Source organism: Silurus aristotelis (assembly GCF_946808225.1).
Source record: "Silurus aristotelis genome assembly, chromosome: 2".
Taxonomy (NCBI): Eukaryota; Metazoa; Chordata; class Actinopteri; order Siluriformes; family Siluridae; genus Silurus; species Silurus aristotelis.
In genome coordinates, this window is record NC_139575.1 from 31,378,425 (window position 1) to 31,404,877 (window position 26,453).

Sequence of the window (26,453 nt, forward strand, 5' to 3'; positions counted from 1 at the left end):
CATCTAAACTGGAGGCACACAATTGTATAAAATCTCTTTGGATGTGGTAGCATTACATTTTTCTTTCATTTGAGTTGGGAGACCCCAATCTGTTCCAGCATGACAATGCTCCTGTGCACAAAGTGAGCTCTGTGCACATATAGAGTAAATGGCATGGAGTGAAAGATCTTGAGTGGCCTGCTGTCGAGCTCTGACCTCAAATTAAAACAGCATTTAAACCAAGTGTGAATAAAATGTACCTCAGTATGGACTGGACAATTCACTGCACAATCGTTTCTTTGGGTGGTCACTTTAAGTTCATGTTGATTGATGGGAATCTACGAGCCCCTCTTTTTTGAGGCATGACTGTGATCTCTACTGGTTCCGAAAAACATGGCGCTCCCTATTTAAAAGTGTGTATTTCTTCGTGCAAACAAGTATTTGACTCGTTTATTGATGTTGACATATGAGCTAAGCATGGGTGTGGTTCAGAGGGGGTGTTGAGGGTGTGTCTTTCAAAGCATCTAATTAACACAGTATTAATGCTGAGTGTGTGTGTGTGTGTGGGTGTGTGGGTGTGTGTGTGTGAGTGAGAGATTTCAACATTTGACATTTTAAAGCAACCTCGTGACCTGTGTGTGTTTATGTTGCAGATGCTTTTGTGAACAGCCAGGAATGGACCCTGAGTCGCGCAGTACCAGACCTCAAAGTGGTGAGTGCTGCCATCTGTTCTTTTCCAGTTCTTTTGCTTTTCTCTCTCTGTAATGTTCTTCGCCTCCTTTTTTTAACTTGCTTTTCTCCAGTCCCTCTCCTGTTATTCTCCTGGTTTTTTTCTCCTGTTCTTCTCCAGTCCTCATTCTGTTCTTTCCCTGTTCTCCTCCTGTTTTTGTCCTGTTCTGTTCTCACCTTGTCCCCTCCCTGTTCTCCCCCTGTTCTGATCTCCTCCTGTTCTTCTTCTCCTCTGTTCTCCCCCATTCTTTTTTCCCTATGTTGTCCTCCGATTCTGTGCTCTGCATATTTTTCCCCGTTCTCTTATTCTGTTCCCCTGTTCTGTGCTCTGTATATTTTTCTGCTGATCTCTTCCTGATCTCCTACTGATATACACAGATTAAAATCTTGAGATCACAATCAGCTAGTAATAGTAAATCAGATGCAGTCAGTCATATCTTTTTTTTATGTTTTTGATTTTTTTCTTTTTATAAATAGTCATCATTTCATGTTATGAGGACAGCAATGATGCACAGCGATAAAAAAAAGAATGTACATAAAATCCACAGTGTTGCTTCCTCAGGAGGTGCACATTTTTACTCTATACACACTGTAGGGCAAATTGTGGGCTGTTTGAGGGTCTGTGAGAGATTGGAAGCTTCTCCAGTCAATACAAACAATATTTACACCTTATCGCACGAGTATGAATACAGCTCTGAGAGTGGATGAGTCACAACTGTCTGAATTGCAGACAGCGTGAGTGAGTTTTAGTACCTGAGTGACACCACACTGTTGTTTACATGTCCTTCTGTCGGTTACTCGCTCACATCTCGTTCTGTACGGATCTGCTACACCAGATTAACTGTGATACTGCATACTCCTGCCTTTGCACATCGTATATACAATCATTATTATGTTAACTTGTGTGTGTGTGTGTGTGTGTGTGTGTGTGTGTGTGTTGTAGGGTATTGTGGGGAACTTGGCCAGTGGGAAGTCTGCTCTGGTGCACAGGTATCTGACTGGGACGTATGTTCAGGAAGAGAGCCCAGAAGGTAATCAGTGTGTAATAAGATATTGTGGTGTATATGGTCTCTCTCTCTCTCTCTCTCTCTCTCTCTCTCTCTCTCTCTCTCTCTCTCTCTCTCTCTCTCTCTCTCTCTCTCTCTCTCTCTCTCTCTCTCTGTCTCTCTCTCATGCATATTTTTCCTTCTTTCTCTCTCTTTTTATCCATTGTTCTCTCTTGTCTTTACCTGTCTCTCTTACTCTTATGCACCCTCTGGTATGTCTCTCTCTCTCTCTCTCTCTCTCTCTCTCTCTCTCTCTCTCTCTCTCTCTCTCTCTCTCTCTTACTCTCTGTCTTTCTCTCTCTCTCTCTCTCTCTCTCTCTCTCTCTCTCTCTCTGTCTTTGATGCATATTTTTCCTTTTTTCTCTCTCTTTTTATCCATCGTTCTCTCTTGTCTTTACCTGTCTCTCTTACTCTTATGCACCCTCTGGTATGTCTGGTATCTCTCTCTCTCTCTCTCTCTCTCTCTCTCTCTCTCTCTCTCTCTCTCTCTAACATGTGATTCTTTCTCTATCTATTTCTGATACTTTTTTTTTTCTCTCTCTCTTTTTGTCCATCTTTCTCTATTACATCTTTACCTGTCTCTCTTTCTCTGATGGATCTCGCTCTCTCTCTCTCTCTCTCTCTCTCACTCACTCACTCACTCACTCACTCACTCACTCACACACACACACACACACACACACACACACACACACACACACACATTTGTCTCTTTTTCTTTTTCCGTTCTTTTTTTCTATTTCTTTTTCTCTCTCCCTCCAATGCTGCTTATATTCTCCATGTATAAGTGTGTGTGTGTGCGTGCTTGTGCGCAGCATACAGCCAGATTCTCTGTGATATGCTTCCATCATGAGGCACCTTGAAGGTGTGTGTAAGGAGAAAACTAACTGGCTGACCCTCTGGCGAATACATTTTTGAGAGAATTTTTGTTCTATTTTTGCTTTACAGCGTTGTAATGCAGTGATTGAACACAATTTCCCTTTAAAAATTTTTCGCCGCAGGGTCAGTCAGTAAGGTACTGGCCACTGACTTTCTTCAGCCTCTCTCAGTGCTATAAAAGCTCAGGCGTTGCATACCAGTGGTCAGCAGTGAAATCACTCTGGGGGAAAAAAGATGTCAGTGTGTGTGTGCTAAAGATTGTAGCAGCCGCTGCCAAAAAGAGCAGCAGGCGACATGAGAGGCTGAACCGTGCCTGATTTCCTCCACTGATCCTACTTCCTGCCTTTTACTGTTATGTCACAACTTACTTTAAAAACAAAATTGCAGCCTTGCGGTCTCTGTAACCTGACCCAGTCTGATAAATGTGTTCTCTTTCTCTCCCTTTTTTTTAATCCTTGCCTTTCTGAGTTTACAAATAGACTGGGACAGTTTTGGTGTAGTAACCCCAAACCCCCAAACCACTTACTAGCTCTGCTCCAAACATTTGCTGGAGCCTGTGCTGATGTGAGACAGCCGTACAAACCCCACAGTATTGCTGCTGTATCTTTACAGTTAACCCCACACTATCTCCACAGCCACCCTACTGTAATCCCACAGTATCCCTACTGTATCCCCTACAGTTTTCCCACATTATCCCTACAGTATCCTTTTAGTAACCCTACAGTAACCCTGCTGTATCCCCACAGTAACCTCTCAGAAACCCTACAGTATCCCCACAGTATCCTCACTGTATCCCTACAGTAGCCTATAGCCACTATCCCCAGTCACCCTAGTGTATCCCTACAGTATCCCTATGGTATCCCTACAGTATCCATGCTGTATCCTTTCTATATTTCCTCTGTAGCCCAACTGTATCTCCACTGTGTACCCATTCCTTTATTACACGTGTGAACAGCCTCTCTCTCTCTCTCTCTCTCTCTCTCGCTCTCTCGCTCTCTCTCTCTCTCTCTCGCTCTCGCTCTCTGTTTCATTTTTTTTATTCTAGATCATTGTTTTTTCTCCCATTCTTTAATTTCTTTTTTTTTCTGTCATTCTCTTCTTCTGTTATTTGTCTTTTAATTTTTTAGTTTTCTCTCTTTCACACTCTGTCATTTACTAGCCCCTATCTCGCTATCCTTCTCTCTCATGGCACATGGCACATTGTACAGGTGATGATGTTCAGCTAAACTGAAAGTCCTCATGGCATGTGAATTGTTTGATTTGAGTCTCTTCTTACCCACAGCCTTACTGTGCAGTTACACTCAATGAACGATTATCTCAGACTCTCTTATGTACTTAATATGTCTGTGTTTGTTTCTCTGCTCACACACACACGTGCACACACAACCTTTTTGCTAAGTTTAATTTGTGCTGTTATGACTGTGCATGTTTAACTGGCTTGCCTCTTTTGATTTTTGCTTCTTTTTTATTTCTCTGCTCTTTCCTTGGCTGCCACTGTTTACTAGCTGACGTGGATGCAGGTAATGACTTTCTCTTCCCTCCCACCTCTAACTTGTTTCCCCACACTATATGGACATAAGTATTGGGACACCTGACTTTTCCAGTCATATGTGGGTCTCCCAAATTATTACCACAAAGCTGGAGGCACACAATTGTGTAGAATGGCTTTGGTTGTGGTAGCATAAAAGATTTCCTTCACTTAAATTAGGTGACCCAAATCTTTTCCAGCATGACATTGTCCCTGTGCACAAAGCCAGCTTCATGAAGATATAGTTTACATGGGTTGAAGTGGATCTTGAGTAGCCTGCTATAGAGCTCTGGCCTAAACCCTATTTAACCTTAAGATGAATGGGAACGCTGACTGCACCCCAGGCCTCCTCAGTACCTGCTTTTACTAACACTTATGTGGTTGAATGAGCACAAATCTCCATAATCCAAACATTTTCCTATAAGAGTGGATAGGGAATAGGAAATAGGGACTAAATGTGGAATGAGATGTTCAGAAATCACATGCAAATCTTATTTAGGTGTCAACAAACTTTTGTCTATACAGTGGATATCACTCCTTTATTATTCTGTCTGTCACCATTGCTGTGGGAACGCTCAGTCTTTCCACACAAAAGGAGCGGGTTTAGGCGTGTAGCCTCTTTTTTTCGTGGCTTGGCTAGATTCAGGGTTTTTGCCCTCTGTACCCTTCTGAAATAGCAAACGTCCCATTAAACCGTTTTGCTCTATTCTGGTTGAGAGTTATTATAGCTCCAACACAGCAGCATTTTCCTGCTCCTGCCAGATGAACTAAGGGAAAAACAGCCACTATAAAGGAGGTCTCGCGCCATCCATTCAACAGAGTCTCTCCCTTTCTCCTTCACACTGTTCCTCAGTAGGTCTGTTCTTTGCCATTCATTTGCCATTTTTCTCCATTTCACTCATTTCATCATGGTATTATTGTAAAATTATCAGAAGTGCTGGTAAGGGCTACATGATCTGAGACTTTTAGCTCTGAACCTTGTATCTTGATTAAAGCTGTCCATGCTGAGCATTTACACAGTATGGAATTGAGTTTGTCTTGTTCTTTTACATTGACTGGGATGAAGTGATAAAGCAGTGTGATGTTTCCAGTGTAACGTATGTCTTTGCAGTATCTAAAATCAGCTGAGGTCACCCACGGGGCTTGTTTGTCTAAGATTGTAATTAGTGAGTGTGTGTATCTATAAATTCCTTTCATACGTTCTCTCTCTCTCTCTCTCTCTCTCTCTCTCTCTCTCTCTCTCTCTCTCTCTCTCTCTCTCGCTCTCTTTCGTTCATCCCGGCCTCCCTGCCGTATTTGGGTTTATAAATAGACGCTCCCTCAGCGTGTTCGCCCTTGCCTCTCATGCCCTGACTCTGCTTCCTGTTCCCACGTGGGGAGAAAAAAAGTCCAGCCGTCATTATAGAAAAACCAACAGGCCATAAGCAGCTCTAAGCTCCACACTCAGAAACTGCCAGACTGCAGATCATTTCCAGAGCCGATACTTCACAGTCCTCATTTTTTATCCTCCTTAACGAGAGCTCTGAACATCATGTTCAATCTGAATGCGTTGCATTAACCCCCCCCGACGCATTAGTGTTGTTTTTTTATTGGTGTTAGTATTTATAGGTTTTGAAGATTAATTGGCGTCGATAGTTGATCGTTGGAACTAACGGGAATCCATACCCATAGTTTTTCCCCCTTGTGTCTGTTGCTGGAACGGCTGTCATTACGAGAGCGGCCTCTAGAGGCGAATCACTGACACCACGTGCTGTTTATTTTTTACACACGTTCTTCCACTTTTTTCCTCGCTCGTTCACTCTGGTCTTTCCAATGGCCACCACTCACAGCATACACAAGGGCTAGAGTTTCATTGGCCACCAGCACTTTTGCTTCAGATGAACCTACTCCAGTACAAACTAAACCTTAGGCCTGCATTTCATTTGTCCTGCTCACTGAGAACACCACAGGACATTTTAACCGCACAGCATTTCCATATGCATTCGCTTTTCTGTTTTAGAAGAGAAGATAATCATCCATTATTTAAAATCCATTTTTAGATTATTCATCTGACTCTATCCATCTGCTATTTTTACCCTTCTTCAAATGAATAGCTCTCTCTGTCCTCTAGGTGGACGCTTTAAAAAGGAGATCGTAGTGGATGGGCAGAGCTACCTCCTCCTTATCAGGGATGAAGGGGGCCCTCCGGAGGCACAGGTACATCTTACAGCCACACTTTTCTCATGAATTTATATTATTATACAGCTTTTCTTTCACAATTTAAAAGCGGTCACTTCAACTGTACGGACGAAACAAATCACCTTCCACAAGTTGAACCATCACAAGGCAATCTGAGCAAGTGACCGACATACCAACCATCACACTTTATTCATATGAGTTCTGCATTTTAACATCACAGTATGCAAATCTAAAACATCCCAAAATGAGCAATTTTCCCAAACCAAAAAACCCCAGATGAGACTATCGGCATAAATCTGGAATGAGGCACGCAGATGTGATGAACTTCCCTTCCCCCTCACATTAATGATCTTTTAGCTGAAGCTGCTGATTGGATTTTTCTTCTTAAAAGATGCTTCTCTTTCACTTTCTGTCACAGTTGAAATGATGCACTGGGATTTTCTCAGTGTGCTCACAGAATCAAATTGTCTAGGAGGTGGAGCTGTACCTGAACCAACTCCTTCTAACTCAAAATCTCAACATTAACCTACAAGACATGTTGAAATCTCGACCTGTCTGAAACACTCACTGGTGCCTCCACCCCCAGAGAGCTCAAATACAGGGAGCCGGAGCAGATCCATCTCAATCACCTGGACTTTTGGTTCTGTAGTGAGGAGGAGGTGGATATTTTGGCACATTGAACACATGAATTATACAGAAAAATATTTAAACTTGCTTTCTTTTTTTGTTTCCTGTTTCTCAGTTTGCGTTGTGGGTGGATGCAGTGATATTTGTTTTTAGTCTAGAGGACGAGATCAGCTTTCAGACCGTATATCACTACTATAGCCGGATGGCAAACTACCGCAACACTGCTGATGTGCCCCTGGTGCTAGTGGGAACTCAGGGTGAGTTTATATAATAGTTGTTTATGGGGATTATTTTCCTTTTGAGAGCTTTATATGTTTTATGCTCCATAACTGCATTGTTTAAAAAAAAATAAATAAATGCTCCAGTCAGAATAATTTAACAAAAAACTCTCACAAGCAGGAAGCTGGTCTGACCAGAAACAATGTCGAGGTTAAAATGTTGCTGAATCTGTGGGAGTACTGTGGCTCCCTCTATTGGCTGAATTGCAGTACTGCAATAACTCACCATCTTGCACCTTCCAAATGTTTTTGTTTTTTACGCTATTGGTTAATGTTAAATGAATTGCCTTATTCAAATCCCTACACATTACCTTTAAGAGAACCATAATCCACTTGCATATTTTATGTAATATGTTTATTTATATAAACGCCCCAATTGATAAAATTTTACGAATGAAAATACACGTTTGCTTACAGACACTAGAGGGTGCCAAAACCTCCTATTAGTTTTCTGGTTTTGGTGGTAAATGTGTGCTTTTTTGTCTTGTGCTAATTTCCTGTGTTCAGATGCTATAAGTGCAGCTAACCCCCGCGTTATCGATGATGCGCGAGCACGCAAACTCTCCAACGACCTGAAGAGATGCACATACTATGAAACCTGTGCCACCTACGGTCTTAACATAGAGCGCGTCTTTCAGGACGGTAAGTTTTTTATATATATATATATATATATATATATATATATATATATATATATATATATATATATATATATATATATATATATATTTTTTTTTTTTTTTTTTTTAAGGTTTTTACAGAACTGTTAAATGATTAATTTAAACTGTTAATTTAACAGAAGTATTAATAAGAATCAGCTTTATTGCCAAGTATGTTTGCACTCATGTTGACAGAAGCTTCCAGTTGCACTTTTTTTTATTAATAAAATTAAACGAATTATAATTATATAAAAAAAAAGAATAAAAAGCTGTTGCATATAGAAAATATATAGAAAAATAAAGTATTATTGCACAGAAAAGTACTGATTTAGAATAGTAAAATGAAGTATTGCACATATTTTTGTTGAACAATGGGGAGAGCATTTAAGTGCTCATGAGGTAGATTTCCTGGGGGAAGAAACTTTTCCTGTGCCTGGCTGTTTTGGTGCTTGGTGCTCTGGAGCGTCGGCCAGACGGCAAAAGTTAAAAAAGCACATTGCTTGGATGTGAGGGATGAAGAGTGATTTTCTGAGCCTTTATTTCACTCTGGATGTATTCATCCTTTCGAACCGTCCTCTGTAAGGGGGCTTGTTGTAGCGTAGCTGCATTCATCGGATATTAAACGACGTGCACACACAGCTGAACATTCAGGATGTGTCGGTGAACTAAGAGCTTTTTATTTGCAGTAAGAGGGTCTGGGTGAACCCACCGCACAAGCGCGACGTGCTCTGAAGACCCTATGACCCTGGTTGGGTTCTGTTGAGAGAATCCTTATTTTGAGAGCCATCATAATAGAAAAGTCATCCAAGAATATACTAATGTTTTAAATGATGTATAATAATATTTAATGATTGATTATTTCTTTAATATATAGCCATTTTGTTTTTTTCTCGATTGTCTCCCTTCTTCTGGATAAGATGTTTTTGTTTCATTTGTGCAGCATAAAACCAGAATTAAATGTATGATTTAAAAAAATACTTTTAAAGAGCTCAACTAATGTGAGGTGAGGAAACTTACTGTGTATCGTTGAGAGCCAGGACAGAACATTAGAGCTGGATTTTACTTCTACAAGCAAGAAGCATGTCGATCTGTAATGAGTGCAGTTTTACTCCAGGGTTATGGGTCACTTTGAAAGATATCTGCTTCACTCACAGCGACACTAGCCCATCATTACCATCTGTGAACTCATGTGTATGTTAGAGGCAGCAACAAATTTTGGCAACAAATGTCAGGTGGGCAAAAGATGCAGGGAATGTAGTAAGTTCTCCATCTTTCTCAGACTTCCACTAGATTCTGAGATTTCTGCTCATGCCACAAGGGTGTTAGTAAAGTCAGGTACTGATGTAGTGTGAAAAGCCCTGGGGTACAGTCTGCGTTCCAATTCATCCCGAAGGCGCTATATAGGGTTGAGGTCAGAGCTCTATAGCAGGAGATCTTCCACTCCATCCCATGAAAGCATACTGTATCTTCATGGAGCCGACGATTGGGGCATTGACATGCTCAAACATGCTTGGGCCTCCTAATTTATTTTTTAAGCAGCCACATCAAAAAACATCTTGTACAAGTATGCCTTCAAGTTTCTGGCCTTCTGACCAATAAGAATCGAGCATCCGACAGTGCATTTGTGCAAGGAGAAATGAAAGTGTAAAATCGAACCGTGCTGTGTGCATTTTATACACTAGAGGGAGCCAAGTGACGACAAATGAGTGCCTAATCTTATTTTACATGATAAGCACAAATACCTATCAAGCATGTAGGGGTTTGGAATTGATGTAATGATAGTTTCTAGTAACGTCTGCCTTATTCATAGAGTAAATCAGATTTAAAATTTAGTTTTTTGGCTTTTTCGTGTGTGTGTGTGTGTGTGTGTTTGTGTGTTTGTGTGTGTCTGTAAGATACAGTAGCAGATGAGTGACAGATTTCTGTCTTTGGGGTAATTAAGTAAAGGAAAAAAGAATTTGACAAGGGTTTTGATTTTATTGTGTCTGTTTTGCTATAATGTAGTGTGTGTGTGTCTGTGTGTGTCTGTGTGTGTCTGTGTGTGTCTGTGTGTGTCTGTGTGTGTGTGTGTGTGTGTGTGTGTGTGTGCGTGTGTGTGAGAGTGACTGAGTGGCCATGGCAGTTTTGCAGGCAGCTGTGAAGGAGAAGCTTGGCGGTCTGTACAGTGCTGAGCCCTCGGCCCAGGAGGGAGATTTACACTCTAAACGCTCAGCCATTATCCCCTTAATTATTACACTGTTGGCCGCAGCCAAGTCCGCTATAATTTAGCCGTGTGCATGCGTGTGCGCGTGTGAGAGAAAGTGAAAGGAATGGAGGGTGTCTGTGTGATTCGCCAAGCTCATCAAAGCAGCTCCAAATGAGAACAAGAAAAGGCTAGGTTTCTTATCGTTGCTGACGCCGTCTCCTCGTATTTGTTCTGCCATCATCCTCAATTAATCACGCATTCTAATTATGCACTGTAGCGGAATTCATAGACGAGTACCAGAATGATTATTTTAATGTTTTGTGTCGCTTTCGGTAGGTTTTTTTTTTTTGGCCCAGGGGTGCACGTGTGTGTCCATGTGCAGCCACACACACACATTTACAATTTTCATTTGCCTGACTTGGGTTCATTCCTGCATCAGCGCGACACGGCGGTCGTAATTACCGCGCACATGACCTTAATTTTGCGATGCTGTCTTGGTCCGTTTCTCCTCCACAGGCAGGGAAGAGCGTCTGTGTGCAGCGCGAGAGTCACGCTTAAACAAAAATAATGAGCTGTTTAATGACATCATCCCCTCGTTAGATGTGCTCCGGCTGCATCTTTACTCTCTTATTTGCTCTGCGGAACATCCTAAAGCTCTAACCTTTCCACATTAGCCTTTCTCTTTTCATTTGAAGTTGTGTGTTCCAGTCTTCTGCAGGTTTTTATTTTTATTTTTTTTTAACCCCCAGAAAGCCTAAAAAAATAATGTATTTCATGTAAGAATATTAGTGCAGTCTTTTAAACATGAATGTTTGGAATAGACTAATTAGGGTCAGGGAATGTGCTGATATATCAATACTGGGATCATTTATGTCACAAAACTGTCGATTGTTATGTTTTTTCATTAGATAAAATTTTAGATAGATAGATAGATAGATAGATAGATAGATAGATAGATAGATAGATAGATAGACAGACAGACAGACAGACAGACAGACAGACAGACAGACAGAATACTTTATTAACCCCTGAGAAAAAATTTTTGGTTGCAGTTGCTAAAAGAAAAATATATAAAAACAATTTTTTTTTATAAATATAAATTTTTATTTATATAATAAGTGAACTGAAATCAGTAGCAGCAGTAAAAACACATGGCAGAAAAGTTCAAACTACAATAATTATTATTATAAAACTAATTATTATTGCACTGAGATTATTGCACATAATTGCCCAAGACATTAACGATATGAGTGTGGCATAAAATACCTCTAAATATAACTATATCTATATTATATATATATATATATATATATATATATATATATATAGATACACAATCTATACACTCAGATTGAAAAATTATGAAGGTGTGTGTGTGTGTGTGTGTGTGTGTGTGTGTGTATGTATGTATGTATGTATGTATGTATATATATATATATATATAAATATATATATATATATATATATATATATATATATATATATATATATATATATAAGTAATAGTAATAATGTGTGTGTGTGTGTGTGTGTGTGTGTGTATATATATATAAATATAAAATCTATTTATATTTATCACTTTATTCATTCCGGAGTGAAATTAACATTTTGAAAAAAATGCATCTGTTTTCCTATTGTTTAATCTATAACATGTAATGGATATTTATTATTAGTATTTTAATAATAAACATACTAATATTTATAAAAAAATAAATAATAATAAACATACTAATTGCAAGGCAAATATGTGGTTAAAATGCCTTCAAGATTCACCATGTGATATTTGTGTCAAATTCTCAACTTCTAATATTGACCATTAATAAAGGGGCAGTTCATCCAGAATGCAAACGTTAAACCGAATCTCAGAAAATAAACTTGTTTTCTGCATGTAGTTTATGCTCCTGATATTTGATTCAATTGTCATCATCAGTTTAATAACCCTTTAGGGCATTAAAGTCCACGTAAACTTGGCTTGCCGTGCTACAGGACGGCCCTGGCTGGCCTTTCTCTCCTTATAAATGATCATTGTCGGTAGTGGAGCGCACAGTAATACAGCGGCTTCAAATTGTAAATCAAATAAGGCAGGCCAGAGAGTTGCAGCAATCCTGGAATGCCATTGCATGAATAACAAGAGCATTAACCATTAAAAATAATTGGCGTAGTAGTTATCTGCATTAAATTTATATAATGGAGCGTTTACGGGACGGCCAGTTGACAAATGAAGAGCCAATTTATTTACTCAGGGTCAGCCAGGGGTTTAGCCCAGTGTGTGTGTGTGTGTGTGTGTGTGTGTGTGTGTGTGTGTGTGTGTGTGTGTGTGTGTGTGAGAAAGATTGTATATGAATGTTTTTTCCATACTCTATATCTGTGTGTGATGTGATTTGAATTGTATGTGTGTGTCTGGTTTTTGGTTAAAGGTGAGGAATCTTGACATCTCCCGCAGACTGCGTCCATCAGCGCACTAATTTAATTATCCTAATTACCCCCCTCCCCTTGCTAGCAAGTCGGCCGTGGTGTCAGAATCTAGGATGGAGAGCTTTGTTAGTGCACGCTAACTACTAACGAGCTCCGCTGTGCAGTCTGCCCCCCCACACACACACCTCCTTCTCTCTCCTCTCCCCCTCTCCTTCTCCCTCTCCGCTTTGGCCTTTAATGTCCTCTGATTATGTGCCGTTGTCACTGTCATATACTTTTATTGGCGTAATTAGTTTCGTTGTTGTCGTCGCTGTTTATCGCTCACCGCTGGCCTCTCAACACTGGCTTGTTTGCTCAGTCTGAGAAGTAACTTTCTCATACACAAATCAGGAAATTGTGGGTCAGCTTCTGAGATGTGTATTAATGAGTTTAGTGTTCTCTAGTACAAATCACAATTCTCTTTCATTTCGAAGCTCTAGTTCTTCGCTTCTTTGCTGGTTAATAATTTTTTTTGGAAGCACTTTGGTTTTACAGAACATGAAAGTGCAGCTGAGCTGATTACAGTGTAAATAATAGTCATGTAACATTTTCACCCAGAAAATTACAACCATTACCTTCTGGGGTTTTATTTTGCTTCAACAGAAGATATTTAGATGGGCATTTCAAAATTGACAGTGAAACCTAAAAGTATTGGCAGGCCATTCAGATGTAATCATTTCCATTATGCCTAACAATCTAAAATATGGTTAATGTCCGTCTCACGAGCCAAGTGTTGAGAACTTGCACTATATGGAACGAAAGTATCGGGACAGCTGACTTTTCCAGTTATATGTGCTTCTTCCCCAACCTACTCCTTTCACTTAAACTAGGAAACCCAAACCTGTTCCAGCATGACAATGCCCATGAGCCTGCACAAAGCCAGTTCTATGAAGATGTAACTTGCATGGGTTGGACTGGAAGGCCTTGACTGGCCTGTAATAAAGTTCTGACCTCAACTCTATTGAGCACCTTTGGATAATTTGCTGACTTCGTCTCAGGCATCTTCACCCTACATCTAATGACTGATTGAGCACAAATCTCCACAATTGCGCTTCAAAATCTAGTGGAACATCTTCCCACACAATATGAAGGATGTTATAACACCTAAATGTGGAATGGGATGTTCAAAAAGCACAGTCAGGTGTCCACAAACATTTGTTCAGGTAGTGTAAGTACATGTGTACTAGGGTTAAACTTACTGCTACATGAAAGTGTCACCACTGTTGTGTACATTTCTCGAGATCATTAGTAACGCGTGTTACACATGTTAACATGAAGCTGTAACGCTGTCTTTCTTACTAAATCCCAGTGCAACCTCCATGTATTTTTAAAAACCAGTTATCTTTAGTGTCTCATGCCTTTGAAAATAGCAGCAGTCTGGATGTAACTCTAATGTGCGGTTAATATCTGTTGTAAGTGTTGGCACATGGCGTTAACATGCTAGTGTGTGGTGTAATTATTGAGTGGTAAGTGAGGTAGCTTTCTGACCTTTGTGTTGGATCATCTGCCAGGCTCCCGCTCCCTCCAACTCATTAGTTAATATTTATAGCACTCTGCTGTTAAGCAGCCTGATAGCAGCGTAATAAACTCAGCAGGGCGCTCCTCCTTTCCCCCCCCTCTCCCTTGTTCCTTATCCTTATCCTTCTCTCTCTCTCTCTCTCTCTCTCTCTCTCTCTCTCTCTCTCTCTCTCTCTGTGCTTCTTTTTTCTGTCATTCTTTCCCCATCTCCTTTATCCTTTCCCGTATACCTTTACATAGTATAAGTGCTGTAAAAAGAACAGAAAGTGATGGGCAGTACTGCACCGTACGCCTCTCGATATGGCTTCAGTTTCGGGTATTCATGATGCTACCAGTTTTCCTTGAGTAAATCAGCGCAATACAAACAGCAATCCCTTGCTTCCTTGTCGACTCGAGGCGTCATAAATCTGATCAAACGCTAGTCCTTTCCCGCCAGGATAAATGGCTGCCGCTTAACCGCGGGAGCCGAGATTGATGGGTAAAGTTAAATTGCATTACTTGAATAGTTTAAATATTTAACCCAGGCTTATCATAAGTGTTCTTAACAATTAAAATAAAATATAGCGGCGGACTTGCAAGCCTTCCTGGTTTTCTGGTGCGGTGTGGACATAAGGATTGAAGTTATGGTGGTCATCGTCTGCAAGGAAGCATTCGCTATGGTGCAGATTAAAAGTGTTGCAGGTTATCATTATTAGACTGCATGATGTGTCTAAACACACAATTGTGAGGTAGTGTGTAGCAGTGTGTGTGTGTGTGTGAGAGAGAGAGAGAGAGAGAGAGAGAGAGAGGTGACGTGACTGCCCTTGGACCGAAGTCTCTCACCTGAAGGTAAATGTTTATGGCTGACTCATCGTTAAAGCTCAGCCTTTAATAGATCCAATTAAAACAATGACTTCATTTCGTGGGGAATGAGACTCGGCCATGTTTATTGGGAGGACAGTAATTGAGTTCTGAGGATTTTTTAACCCTCACCAGGCCCAGGACTGCTCCAGCCAGGAAAACTCTTTTCCCTTTTTAAAAGCCAAACAAGAAAATCTTTTATTCTCGATGAATAAACGTAAATATAGTTACAAATTGCGTGTTAGATAATATATAAATATATTTAAATCTGTTCTGCTACTGTGGCTGTGGAGGAATACTTGAGGTGAAGCCTGAGATCAATGCAGCTGCTAGGGAGAAGATGACTGAGCGGCTGAACATCAGCGCTGCACGGCGGTGGCCGATTGCCTGTTGATCAATAAGGGCTCGAGGAGAGCAATTGATTGACACGGCCATATCGCCTGCGCCAGTAGTGCTCGTCGGGAGGCTTTGAGTAATGAAAGCTGTGTTATAATAGTTAAATAATGGCCTTGCCGCGGGTTTGCCGGCTGAGCGATGGTAAAATTAGAGCCGCGGGTCAGCACTGCTCGACAGCTCCTTACGAGAGGTAATGTAGTGGACCAGTCCGAGTAGGGAAAACGAAAATGTCAATGTAAAAATCGTTTTTTTTTTTTTTTTCCCCGCCGTCTAAATCACCGGCTGTCTCAGATCCGATTTCGCCTTCTGTACGTCTGACGTGTGCTGTGTTTTATGTTCAGTGGCTCAGAAAATTGTCGCGAACCGGAAGAAGCAGCAGCTCTCGATCGGGCCTTGCAAGTCCCTCCCTAATTCTCCCAGCCACTCTTCTGTGTGTGCTGCACCCGTCACTGCGGTACACATAGCTCAGGTAAGTACACGTGCACGTGCACTTGGCATCTCACACTGCTGTTTCTACTGCATGCAAGAATTCTTGTTAAATAATGCGTGTTTGTCATGACATCATTTCCAGATACTCATTATAGTATTCTTGAATTAAAGTAGCATATTGATGTTTTGGCATTATTTTTAATTTGGTTTAACTGTTAAAAGCTTGGTATCTAAAAGGTGGACTTGAGGAGTCAGTCTGCGGTAAATAGATGTAAGGTGTCGAAATCATATCACTCGTATTCCCAGAATTGGCAATAAAGCCTCATCTGTTATTTACACCTCACATCCGGTCACATGCGTTCCAGCTACTTCACTTGTGTTTCCCACCTCACATCATCTTCAAGCTATTGTACAACAATAAAAACAAGTGACAGCTCTTTATTCCCAGTTTCTGTCATTCCATTGTCCCAGCAGTTTCATGTGACCATGCTTGCTGTTTATGTTCTTTGTGCTGATTAGACTCCACAGCTTGCACTTTATTGTCGGTAGGTTGCGATCAAAGGTATGACTCCTGTTTTTTTTTCTGTCTCTCCGGTGCAATATGACAGACCAGTAATGGAGGAGGCAGTCTGAGCGATTACTCCTCCTCTGTACCCTCCACTCCCAGCACAAGCCAGAAGGAGCTCCGCATCGACGTGCCTCAGACGGCCAACACTCCCACGCCAGTCCGGAAACAGTCCAAACGCCGCTCCAACCTGTTCACGGTCAGTCCTGATCCCATGCACATGTCTGTTCATATAAACATATTCTTATAGTCCATTATGTTAGTTCAGATGTCTGTATACTTCAGTGCATCACAAATTGCATTAGTTTTGGTGTAGTTGCTGGGTGAAATCGAATACCAGGGTTTAAACAGCACTGGGGTCATGTCAAGGTCAAGTAGACCCGAGAGCAACTCTAGTTTATGAAGGTGTCGAATTAAATCAGCAGCTAGCTTGCTTTTTGAAAGGAGGAAAAAAAAAACGTGTTCTCTCCTCCCTCTGCAGTCTCGCAAGGCAAGCGAACCAGACAAGGAGAAGAAAGGACTCGAGGGCCGAGCGGACAGTATCGGAAGCGGCCGCGCAATCCCAATTAAGCAGGTAGGATCCAGCCCGGCCGTCTGCGCTGCGATAATTGGTGTCCAGGGGCGGTGCATTGTGAGCCAGGGAGGCCTGTGATCAGGACTCAGACCCACGGTGGGTCTGTTTGAAGCCGTCTCCTTGATTAACGGCAAAAGTGTGCACTTGACATCAGTTAGCGCAGGGATCTCCTGTCTATCGAAACAAGATCATTAGGATAAGGAGTGGGAAGGGATTTCTGTCCGTCTCTCTATCTCTGTCTCTCTTTCCATTTTTTTCTTCCTGTGGAGAACAGAAGGGAGAGAGAAAAAAAAGCTAAAAAGGACCTTAATGAAGTGTGGACCGAGGGTCAACATATAGACCCATCCCCCCCCTCAAGGCCCGGTTCTTCTTCCAGCCGAGGCGAACACTTTGATTAGATCGTTGGCACTGCAGCTTAAATCTCCCACCACTCTTTCCTGCTGCGCTCTGGGAGAGATTGTTTGAGTTGGCTTTAATTTGTCACAAACAACAGGAGCGAGCGAGAGAAGTGGGGGAGGGGTAGACATCCTCCGCCACGCATCTCAACTGGAGTGTAAGAATTAGGTAATTAGCACTGCTAATCGTGCCCTCTCATGTCGGCGTGGCGGCCTTGTTTGTAATTTTCTAATGAACAAATTGTGCCTCTGATTAGCGCTCCCTTTAAATGAGATCTGTGTTCATTAGTGCGCCTCTGACACCCTTTAGCAATGTTAGCACACACCACAGAGGCGCTTTGCAGGAGAATTGTGAGCTTTAGTTCTCCCGATGTTCCATCAAGGCCGCCATTCATGTCTCGGCAGAACAGCGACGGCTCCTGTGCGGAATTCAGAATTTTGACTTTACACTAAACAAAACTTATGCCGTCATTTTTATTCTTTATTAAAATGCTAGTTACGCAAAAACACTTTTTAAAAGTCTAATTTTGAAGTCCAGTTTATATAAGCGTAAAATTTGGGATATAATACGAATTGAGGTGCAGCATATGGATTTACACTTGAATTTTTTGTGCTGTATGTATTTACAAAATGCGATGTGATACGATTCACCCCTATTACGCTGCAGCTTGATTCGATTTGATTCAATGCATTACGATACATTGGAGAAAATATGATGCTATACAATTCAGTATGGTACAGATAGTGTCTTCTGACTTTTAACACGTGGCCCTTTCACAAACACGCCTTTCTTCTACTTCTTCTTTCGGCTTCTCCCATTAGGGGTCGCCACAGCGGATCATTCGTCTCCATACCCCCCTGTCCTCTACATCTGCCTCTTTCAACCCAACTACCTGCCTTTGTAGTGCAAAAAAAGGAAAGAAAATAGATTAAATAAAACCAGACATTCATTTCCTGTTCTGTCTCCTGGAAGATGCAGCTCTACCTCTGGCATGTTAATCTGTATTCTATGTGAAATTCACGTAGCAGCAGCGTGTGCCGAGAGAACACACGCTCAAAAAAAACAGTTTAGCGACGAGAAATCAATCTACATATAAAATATTAATCACAAAATTATTGGTCGCATTCAAAATAACAAGAGTATAATGCATCCACTAATAATTAGATATAAATAAATAATTTTTTACCAATACAAATAGGTTACAAACGATCAATCGGATTACACATGCATACTATTTAAATTCGTAACTTTTATGCTGATGCTAATCTGTGAATCTTATCATCTATAATATATGGATATATCGTTGCAAATCAGGATGCTCCATGTCAAACTGATTTCTTTTAGTTTTGGAATGTGGTATTTGTAAACTGCTAGTAGAGCGGCCTTGTGGCCTGTTCAACACAAACACGTTTTCGGGACGGAAGATGGTTTCGACCCTCTTTCATTTTAGTACTGCAAATCCCGAATAGAAGTTCAATTCAATAAATTTTTATTTGTATAGCGCTTTAAACAATGGACATTTTCTCAAAGCACATTTACACAAATATGGTGATAAGAAAGAACGAATATGAATGTTTTTTATAAGTGTAAGTTTGTCCCGAATGAGCGAGCTGGTTACACCATTCGGGAAAATTACTTGTTGATTTGTTAAACATCCCATTCCACATTTGGTCCTTATTTACTGTTATTATACACTCCAATCTCCTGGGAAGATGTTCCACTGGATTTTGGAGTGTGGTTTGTGCTCAATCAACCACAAGGGCGTTAGTAAATTCAGGTACTGGTGTAGGTGAGGACGCCTGGGGTGCACTCCATAGAGTGTTCGTTAGGGTTGAGGTCAGAGCTCTATAACAGCCCACTCAAGATCTTCCACACCAACTTATGTAAGCCGTATCTTCATAGAGCTGGTTTTGTGCACAGAGGAACAGGTTGTGTCATGCTGGAACAGGTTTTGGGTCTCCTAGTTCAAGTGAGGGGAAAATGTATTGCTACCACATCCAAAGACCTACTATTGTGTGTCCCCAGCTTTTGTGTTAACAGATTAGGGAAGAACCAGGTATGGCAGGAAAAGACATTTGATTCATGTTTAAAAATGGACAAGCAGTAAAGTTTGATGTCCAATGCACAAATTGTTTTTTATAGCAATGATGCAGCAAGAACGTTACTTTGCTAACAATAAAATATAATTGAGGATTGTGTATCTAGTAATGGTTCTAAAGATATGTGCCATAGACTACTAGAGATTAACTAGGTGTTATCAGTTCTGACTCAGGTATTCTTATTACACATTGTTGGTTGTTCGTATCACACATTTCCGATGTCAGGAGACACTTTGTGCTGCATTTCTGCTGAAAATAAACTCCAGTTTGAGGCTTTGTGTATTTTATAACCACGCATGGTAGCGGTTTATTTGTTTGCTACTTAGTTTTGTAGATTGCTTCCCAGGAGTTCAGGTTCTGAAGAGGTGAGTTTTCTTCATCTATGTAGCAGCGCGTCGTATATTCTGGTGCACATCCGGTTGACGGCTGAGGCTGTGTGGAGTAGAGCTGGCAGATGGGGAGGCTGGACGGCATGGCTTACAGCTGTATTGTGCTACAGAGATGATCAGCAGTGACAGGAAGAGTGTAATGAGAGCTCGGTGGCATTTGCTGGCACAGCGATAAGAGTTGTGTACGTGATGCATGTCCAGCGCCGCCTACGATTTGACTCCATAATGTACAAAATATGGAATATGGTAAAACTAATAAATAAATAAAGGGGGGGGGGGCCCTCTGGTCGCTGAAAATAAATGGGTTTTGCAATGTTTTGCCTGTATATAAATGGTGTTTAGGTGTATATTGGAAAGAGCCTTTGCTTTTTATGTAGTGTGTGTGTGTGTGTGCATGAGTGTCATGGTGGGCTTGGCACAGAGCCTTCTTTCTCGAGCATCTCTCAGTCTCTTGACACTGCAGGTCTGTAAACGAGGGATTAATTTCTCCAGTGTCATAAGGAGCCGCTACACGCCCCCACCAAGACATATACACATACTTATGCGGATGAGGGAGCTTTTCGGTGCCAGACTCTGTCATTTCATGAGAAGATCAATCAGTGGACTACATACATCATGTCCCCCTGCTCCCTCCTGCGCTGCTCACGGCCTGCGCTCTCCTCCCGCTCTCCATTTAACAGCCAAGCCATTATGTCATCTAATTAGCAGCATGGACATCAGAACTGTCCAGGGTTCTGCTTCAGCATTTTTCAGCGCAATATCATTATGCATGGTTTCTGGATCTGAAACAAACAGTTTTAGAGAGACAGGTAGTGTATGTAAATGTAAAGTTCTACTCCCTGATTTATATTTATGACAGTATACTGACTTCTCACTTGTAGACAAATTAATTCCTCTTGAGCAAGTTCAAGGTCGCATCGAGTTTCAATCATGTCAGCTAAGAAGAGGAATCTGAGGCGACACAAGCCAACAGGCTAAATAGAACTGCCCAGTGTTAGTGAATGTGTGCATAGTATTGCTTTAGCTTTTCGTTTTCGACTGTTCAAAGGTCCTTTTTTTTCTTAAGGTTCTTTATGCCAAGATGCTTTTCTGCTCAGTGCAGCTGTAAAGAGTGGTTATTGGAACTACTACATTTTATCACCTCCATCCAGTCTGGCCTTCCTTTTCTGATGCCTCAACAAAATCTTGTATTTTTTTTCGTCCCATCTCCGTTCTGTGTAAACTTTAGTTCAGCCGATGGATCTCCATACAGTCTACTCAAACCACTCTCCTCTTACTGGTTCTTAATTGTTAATATCAACCAAGAATGAACCTTAGACTCTATCTGTTCTTTACCTTTTCTAAGTTTTGTGTTGGTGCAAACTTTATTAGTGAAGATACAAGAACTTATTCTTCTTGCATGGCTTGTTGTCATATATAAGACACGGGGAAATGCCAGCTCAGTGGTTAAGATTTTTGTTCGGAAGTTCATGATTTCATAGTCACAGATCCACCAGGCTGCCAGTGCTGGGCCCTTGAGCAAGACCCTTAACCCTCAGATGTAGAAAAAATGTGAAAGATATATACCAAATACTGTAAACGTAAAATGACATTCTAAAGAATTCTTTACTGTTTTGTCACAGTGTGACAAAGAGAGAGAGAGTTTTTCACTCTTTGCTGCAGTTTATTTGTTGCTAGTGAGAATCTTATTACCAGTTATTGTTTCCTCTTGCGCTGAAGGTTGACTCTGAGCTGAGATAAGACCTTTGTAGAAATGGCTTCGTTAGAACCTGCTCCTCATTAAAATGGTGCAAGCGGGGGCTGGCGGTAATGAGGCTGGGGCGTGCTTCCACTCGGCACCAATTAAGCTGAAGAGGAGCGCTGCGCCTGCCCGTCGGCCCCACCGAGGGGGTGTGCCAAGGTCAGCGGTGGCACCTGGACTTACTGCGAGCACTCCGAGCTCTTCCAATCACCCCCCTCGGCTCTGGACCCCCCCCCCCCCCCACACACACACACACACACTTTGTTCTTATTGACTATAAATGTGTGTCCGGTCACGGCAGCGATCTCTGTAGTGTTTGACAGACAAGTGATTGCCCATTTGTTTAATTATTTAGTCCTGAACGTTAGCCCCACTGAATTATTTTGTCTAGTCTTAGTTACCCAGACGTGTTTATATTGAAAACGACTTTGTTATTAAGTTGTCGAGCGTTTTGTAAGACTGCTAACTACTGTTGTGATGGTCGCCAGCTTTGTTTACGGACCCTGAGCAACTCCGAGCGGGCCGACATCTGTTCCGCGTTCTTAATTAGCTGATAATTACAGCAGAGAGGTCTGCACCAGCCTTTGTCAGGCGCCTGACAGAGGATTTTTTTTATTTTATTTTTTTTTTATGCGAAAGCATTACAACAAATTAATGTCAGCAACTTGCGCTAATTGAAGGATGCTTCGAGCTGGAGAAGAGAACAGCAAGAATAGGCTGTAGAGCAGACATGATTGTTTGGCTGTTTTGACTTCCTCACCCATCACTCATTCTCATAACAGAAGCACGTATCTTTCTGTCCGATTTTTCTCCTTCATGACCCTCTGTCCTTATTTTTTTAACGTCCCGTTTGTATGATTTTAAAGCATCATATATCTGAATCTGAAGAAATTCTTATGCTGCTTCCCTTAAACCTCTTTGCTGAGGAAAAAAAAGAAGAAGAAGAAGAAAAAAGATCGAACAAAGTCTCCTTATCATAAAGGGAAATGAGTGCCGTGGTTGTAATTGTGTGTTGCGGTGCATGGATGGGCGCTGAGCTGTGCGAATTTGACAAAGTTTTACCCCCCTCTGAGCAGTGTGCTCTATAAGGAGGTAAATTGGATGGTTAATTCGGGTGTTATTTACCCTGTAATTCATTAATTTGGCCCTGCCATTGGCAGCGGGCAGGCTGTAATTTCACGCTTCGCAATAAAAGATGTCTCATAATCTGCTTCATTTAGCACCGAAAGAATTTAATGAAATTAACTGCAGCCCTAATTAAGACGGTGAATATTAAAGACCCGCTATCAAGCCTTTAACGATTGCGATGCGATCCGCCTTCCGCCGGATAAAAAAAATATATAATTTCCCTGGGAAAGGTTGTCACCGCTCCGAGCCATTTTGGCCAAGACGGCAGTTTTGTCATGCGAGCTGACTTAGTGCGAATGAGATTTTGCTTTCTTTTTTTTTTTGTTTGTTTGTTTTGTTTCTTGTAGTCGTAGCAATGGTCTTTATATTTGTTTGGCTAGATTTCTGAGAGATTTTCCACCAGTCATATCTTCGCCGTCTTCCATTTGACCTTGATGTGACATTGTCACTGTTGGGAAGGTATTGCTCGGCAGGACGGACAGCTAAGCTTCATCCAGCACTGAATTAAAGTGAATCGTTTCATTGCGGAATTCACGTTCCTTGGCAAATTAAAGTAACGGGACAGAAAATTGTCTGACATTTCACGGGCTGCTTGTGTCCATTTCTGTAGTGCTTATTGAAAAATTGGGCTCTATTCAGTGTTCAGTGTCGCCCCCCCACCTCAGGAAATCGGTTAGTTGGGCGTACGGTTGTCAGCGGTTTTGTCAGGATTTGCTCAGGACAACAGCGGTTTAGGCATCTGTTAATGATAAATGTCCTGTGCAATCAGGGCCTCTTGATGTCTGCGCCGGCCGGATCAGATGCCCAGAGTGATAGAGCACCTCCGGCGTCGGACAGATAGCCCCCTAACCGGTTTCCTCACACCACACAGAGGGACTCTGACAGGCCCGGAGGCATGTGTGTGTGTGGAGATGACATGTTCAATTTAGCCCTCTGTTCTCAGGCTTCCCCTAGAACAATGAACTGGCGTCTGGGTGGACGTCTGCCTTTTTGTTGAACAGTTATCTCAAAGTGGCCTCCTGCTTTTTGTTTCGGAGGGAAGGAGGAGATAGTGGTAACGAATCTCAGGAGCGTTCATGGAGGAGGTTAGGAGCTTTTGTTGGGTTTGCGATCAATCTTTCACAAACACAAAAAGTGGTGTATTTGATCTCCGTCAGTCGATCACTGAAGTCACTATATTATTATGAATCTCCATTCAGTTGCACCTGTTCAGCGCCTGTCGATATGGACGTAGCAGTAAAGAAGCAGTAAACGGTTTCAAGCACCGGTGTTGTTAATGCGCAAATAAAAGCTTGTCAGGGAACAGAAGTGTAGTCCAGCCGAGGAACGTGCAGGAAGCACTTTTATTTATCGCACCCATTTCTCTGGGACGGAGAGACCTTGCAGCCTGTCACACCGTGGCAGGTAAAATAGGGGCAGGCGGGGTGTCACCGGCACCTGACACCTTAAATAATGAGCGGCGACTCCCATCAGCGAGCCGACATGATGTTCAATTAGACTCCCATGCAAAATGATCGCCTGTCATTTTCCTAATGAATGTGCGATAGCAGCGCAGGAGGACATCACGGCCACACGGAGCAACACAACAGGCCTGCTGAGAGCTCCGTCTGCAAACAATCGCTCTGTACTCTTCCGCACGCTCTCGCCATCATTCTCTCACTCGCACTCGCTCCCTCTCTCACTCTCCTCCTCCTCCTTTCACTCGCTCTCTTTTAAACAACGCTTTTCCGTTCATGCTGTCTGTCGTCTTCTCTCCATCTTTCTCTTTCTGCCTTTTTTCTCACATTCTGCCATTTACTTTCTGCCGGTCTCTGTCTCATTGGTTCCCTCTCTTTCTCTGTATTCAACTTTTTCTTTCCTTATACCCCCCTCGCTCTCCCTCTTTCTCTCCCTCTTTCTTTAATCTGCCTTTCTCTCTTTTTTTTGGTTTCTTTGACTCGCTGTTTCCCTCTCTTTCTCTGTATTCAGCTGATACTCTTCCTTTATTCTCTCTCACTCTCACTCTCTTCCACACAGTCACACTCATACATTCTGACGTTTTCTTTCTTTCTTTGTATTCATCTTTCACGTAATCTTTTTCTTTATCCATCTCTCTCTCTCTCTCTCTCTCTCTCTCTCTATTCCCTTTATTCTACCTTTTTCTCTCTCATTTTCTATATCTTTTACTGTGGTTCTCTCTATTCTATTCTTCTATTCTTGCTTTTATTTTTCTTTATATTATAGTCTCCCTTGCTTGTTTCTTAATCTGTTTATCTCTTTCTCACTCTTTCTCTGTGTATCTTTTCTTTCTTTCTTTCTTTCTTTCTTTCTTTCTTTCTTTCTTTCTTTCTTTCTTTCTTTCTTTCTTTCTTTCTTTCTTTCTTTCTTTTTCTTTCTTTCTTTCTTTCTTTTTCTGTTTAAAATTTTTTTCCTTTTACAATTTCACCATCTGTTTTTCTTCTCTGTTTTCTATCTTCTTAGTTTCTCTCTGTTTAAGTTGGTTCCTGCTGCAGTGAAGAACTGGTAGGATTGGGAGAAAATGGCACAAAAAAAAATAAGAACAAATCCCAGCAGGCGGTTACTGAATTTGCCACCTAACGTAATAATCATCCGTCTGGTGCAGGAACAAAAAATATTGCTGCTTCAACCGAGGCACATTACAGCTTTTACGCTAGACTGATCCCAGGATATTCCTTCTCCCTCTCGTAGATTAAGCTTTAAACAGTCTGAGGCAACAATTAGCCTGTTATCACTCGTTCAGAGAGCAAGAAGCACAGCAAAGTAAGTGTCAGGCAATTCAGTGCATCATTTCTTACACTTCCTTTTTTAAGCTTTGTTTAGACACCAATTACCACCTAAACTGCAGCGGGTCTGTCCGTGTGTGAGACACTCGGGGAACATGGCCGTTTTATGATGTTTGAGTGATGAGAGCAAATCCAGCTCCCTGTTTCATTTTGTGTGTGGCATGAGGCAGCTGGGTCACGGACTCTATTAATATCCATCCTGTCTGCGTGTTAATGTTTAACAAGTCCAGCGAAGTGACACGGCCGCCGCTTAATCGCTAATCAGTGCACGGGTTTTATCCCTCATCTCCTCTAATCAATTTGGCTGAACCGAGGTGTGGGCGGCCGACCCTTAAACAGCCACGTGAGAGGAGAGAGCAGCTCGCGATGCATCTGTGTAGGCTCACTTTCACCAAATGCTTAGAGTCAAGTGTTCGATGAATGTGCGTTTCTGTTAGCAGTTGTTTGTGATGTTGAACCTGGCAATAGACTGCAGTGTTTGTTCATCCTCAGACCATTTTGATGCTGCTGAATAACGTATTAATAAAGTGTTGGGACACCTGATTTTTCTAGTTATATGTGGTTCTTCCACAAACTGTTACAACAAAGCTGGAGGCAAACAATCGTTTAGGACGTCTTCGGGGGCTGTAGCATTACAATTTCCCTTTAAACTAGGAAACCCAAATATGTTTCAACATGACACAAAGCCAGCTCCATAATGATATGCTATTGCTATAGAGCTCTGACCTCGAACCTGGATGAAAACCTGTGGGATGAATTGTAACTTCAGGACTGCATAAACTATATAAATAACTGACTTCAAATCCCAGCCACACTAAACTGCCCCATAGATGCTCAGTTGTATGGGTCAGCTTAGTGTGGCTGGGGTGTTTAGTAAATTCCAGAGACCTGGGGTGCAGTCACCATTCCAATTCATCCCAAAGGTATTCAGTAGGGTTGAGGTCAGAGCTCTATAGCAGGCTACATGGTACTGCCTTTGTGTACAGGTGCATTGTCATGCTGGAACTGGTTTGCCTCTAAGTTAAAGTGAAAGAAAATTATTCCCTATAAAAT

The 26,453-nt window shown here is 41.7% G+C and overlaps 1 protein-coding gene across 7 annotated transcripts in view; it reads left to right on the forward strand.

Annotated features, from left to right (window-relative positions):
* Positions 1–26,453, forward strand: part of agap1 (ArfGAP with GTPase domain, ankyrin repeat and PH domain 1) — a 143,742-nt gene that overhangs the window by 72,184 nt on the left and 45,105 nt on the right. For 3 of the 7 annotated variants that reach the window (XM_083531804.1, XM_083531803.1, XM_083531801.1), the window contains exons 2-10: positions 633–691; positions 1,652–1,739; positions 4,139–4,153; positions 6,272–6,357; positions 7,082–7,223; positions 7,752–7,886; positions 15,638–15,765; positions 16,334–16,489; positions 16,772–16,864. In XM_083531804.1, the coding sequence (XP_083387930.1) occupies positions 633–691; positions 1,652–1,739; positions 4,139–4,153; positions 6,272–6,357; positions 7,082–7,223; positions 7,752–7,886; positions 15,638–15,765; positions 16,334–16,489; positions 16,772–16,864 (902 nt within the window). Of the gene's footprint in view, positions 1–632; positions 692–1,651; positions 1,740–4,138; positions 4,154–6,254; positions 6,358–7,081; positions 7,224–7,751; positions 7,887–15,637; positions 15,766–16,333; positions 16,490–16,771; positions 16,865–26,453 lie in introns of all 7 variants that reach the window. The other 4 variants (XM_083531805.1, XM_083531806.1, XM_083531802.1 and 1 more) reach the window with 2 other exon arrangements.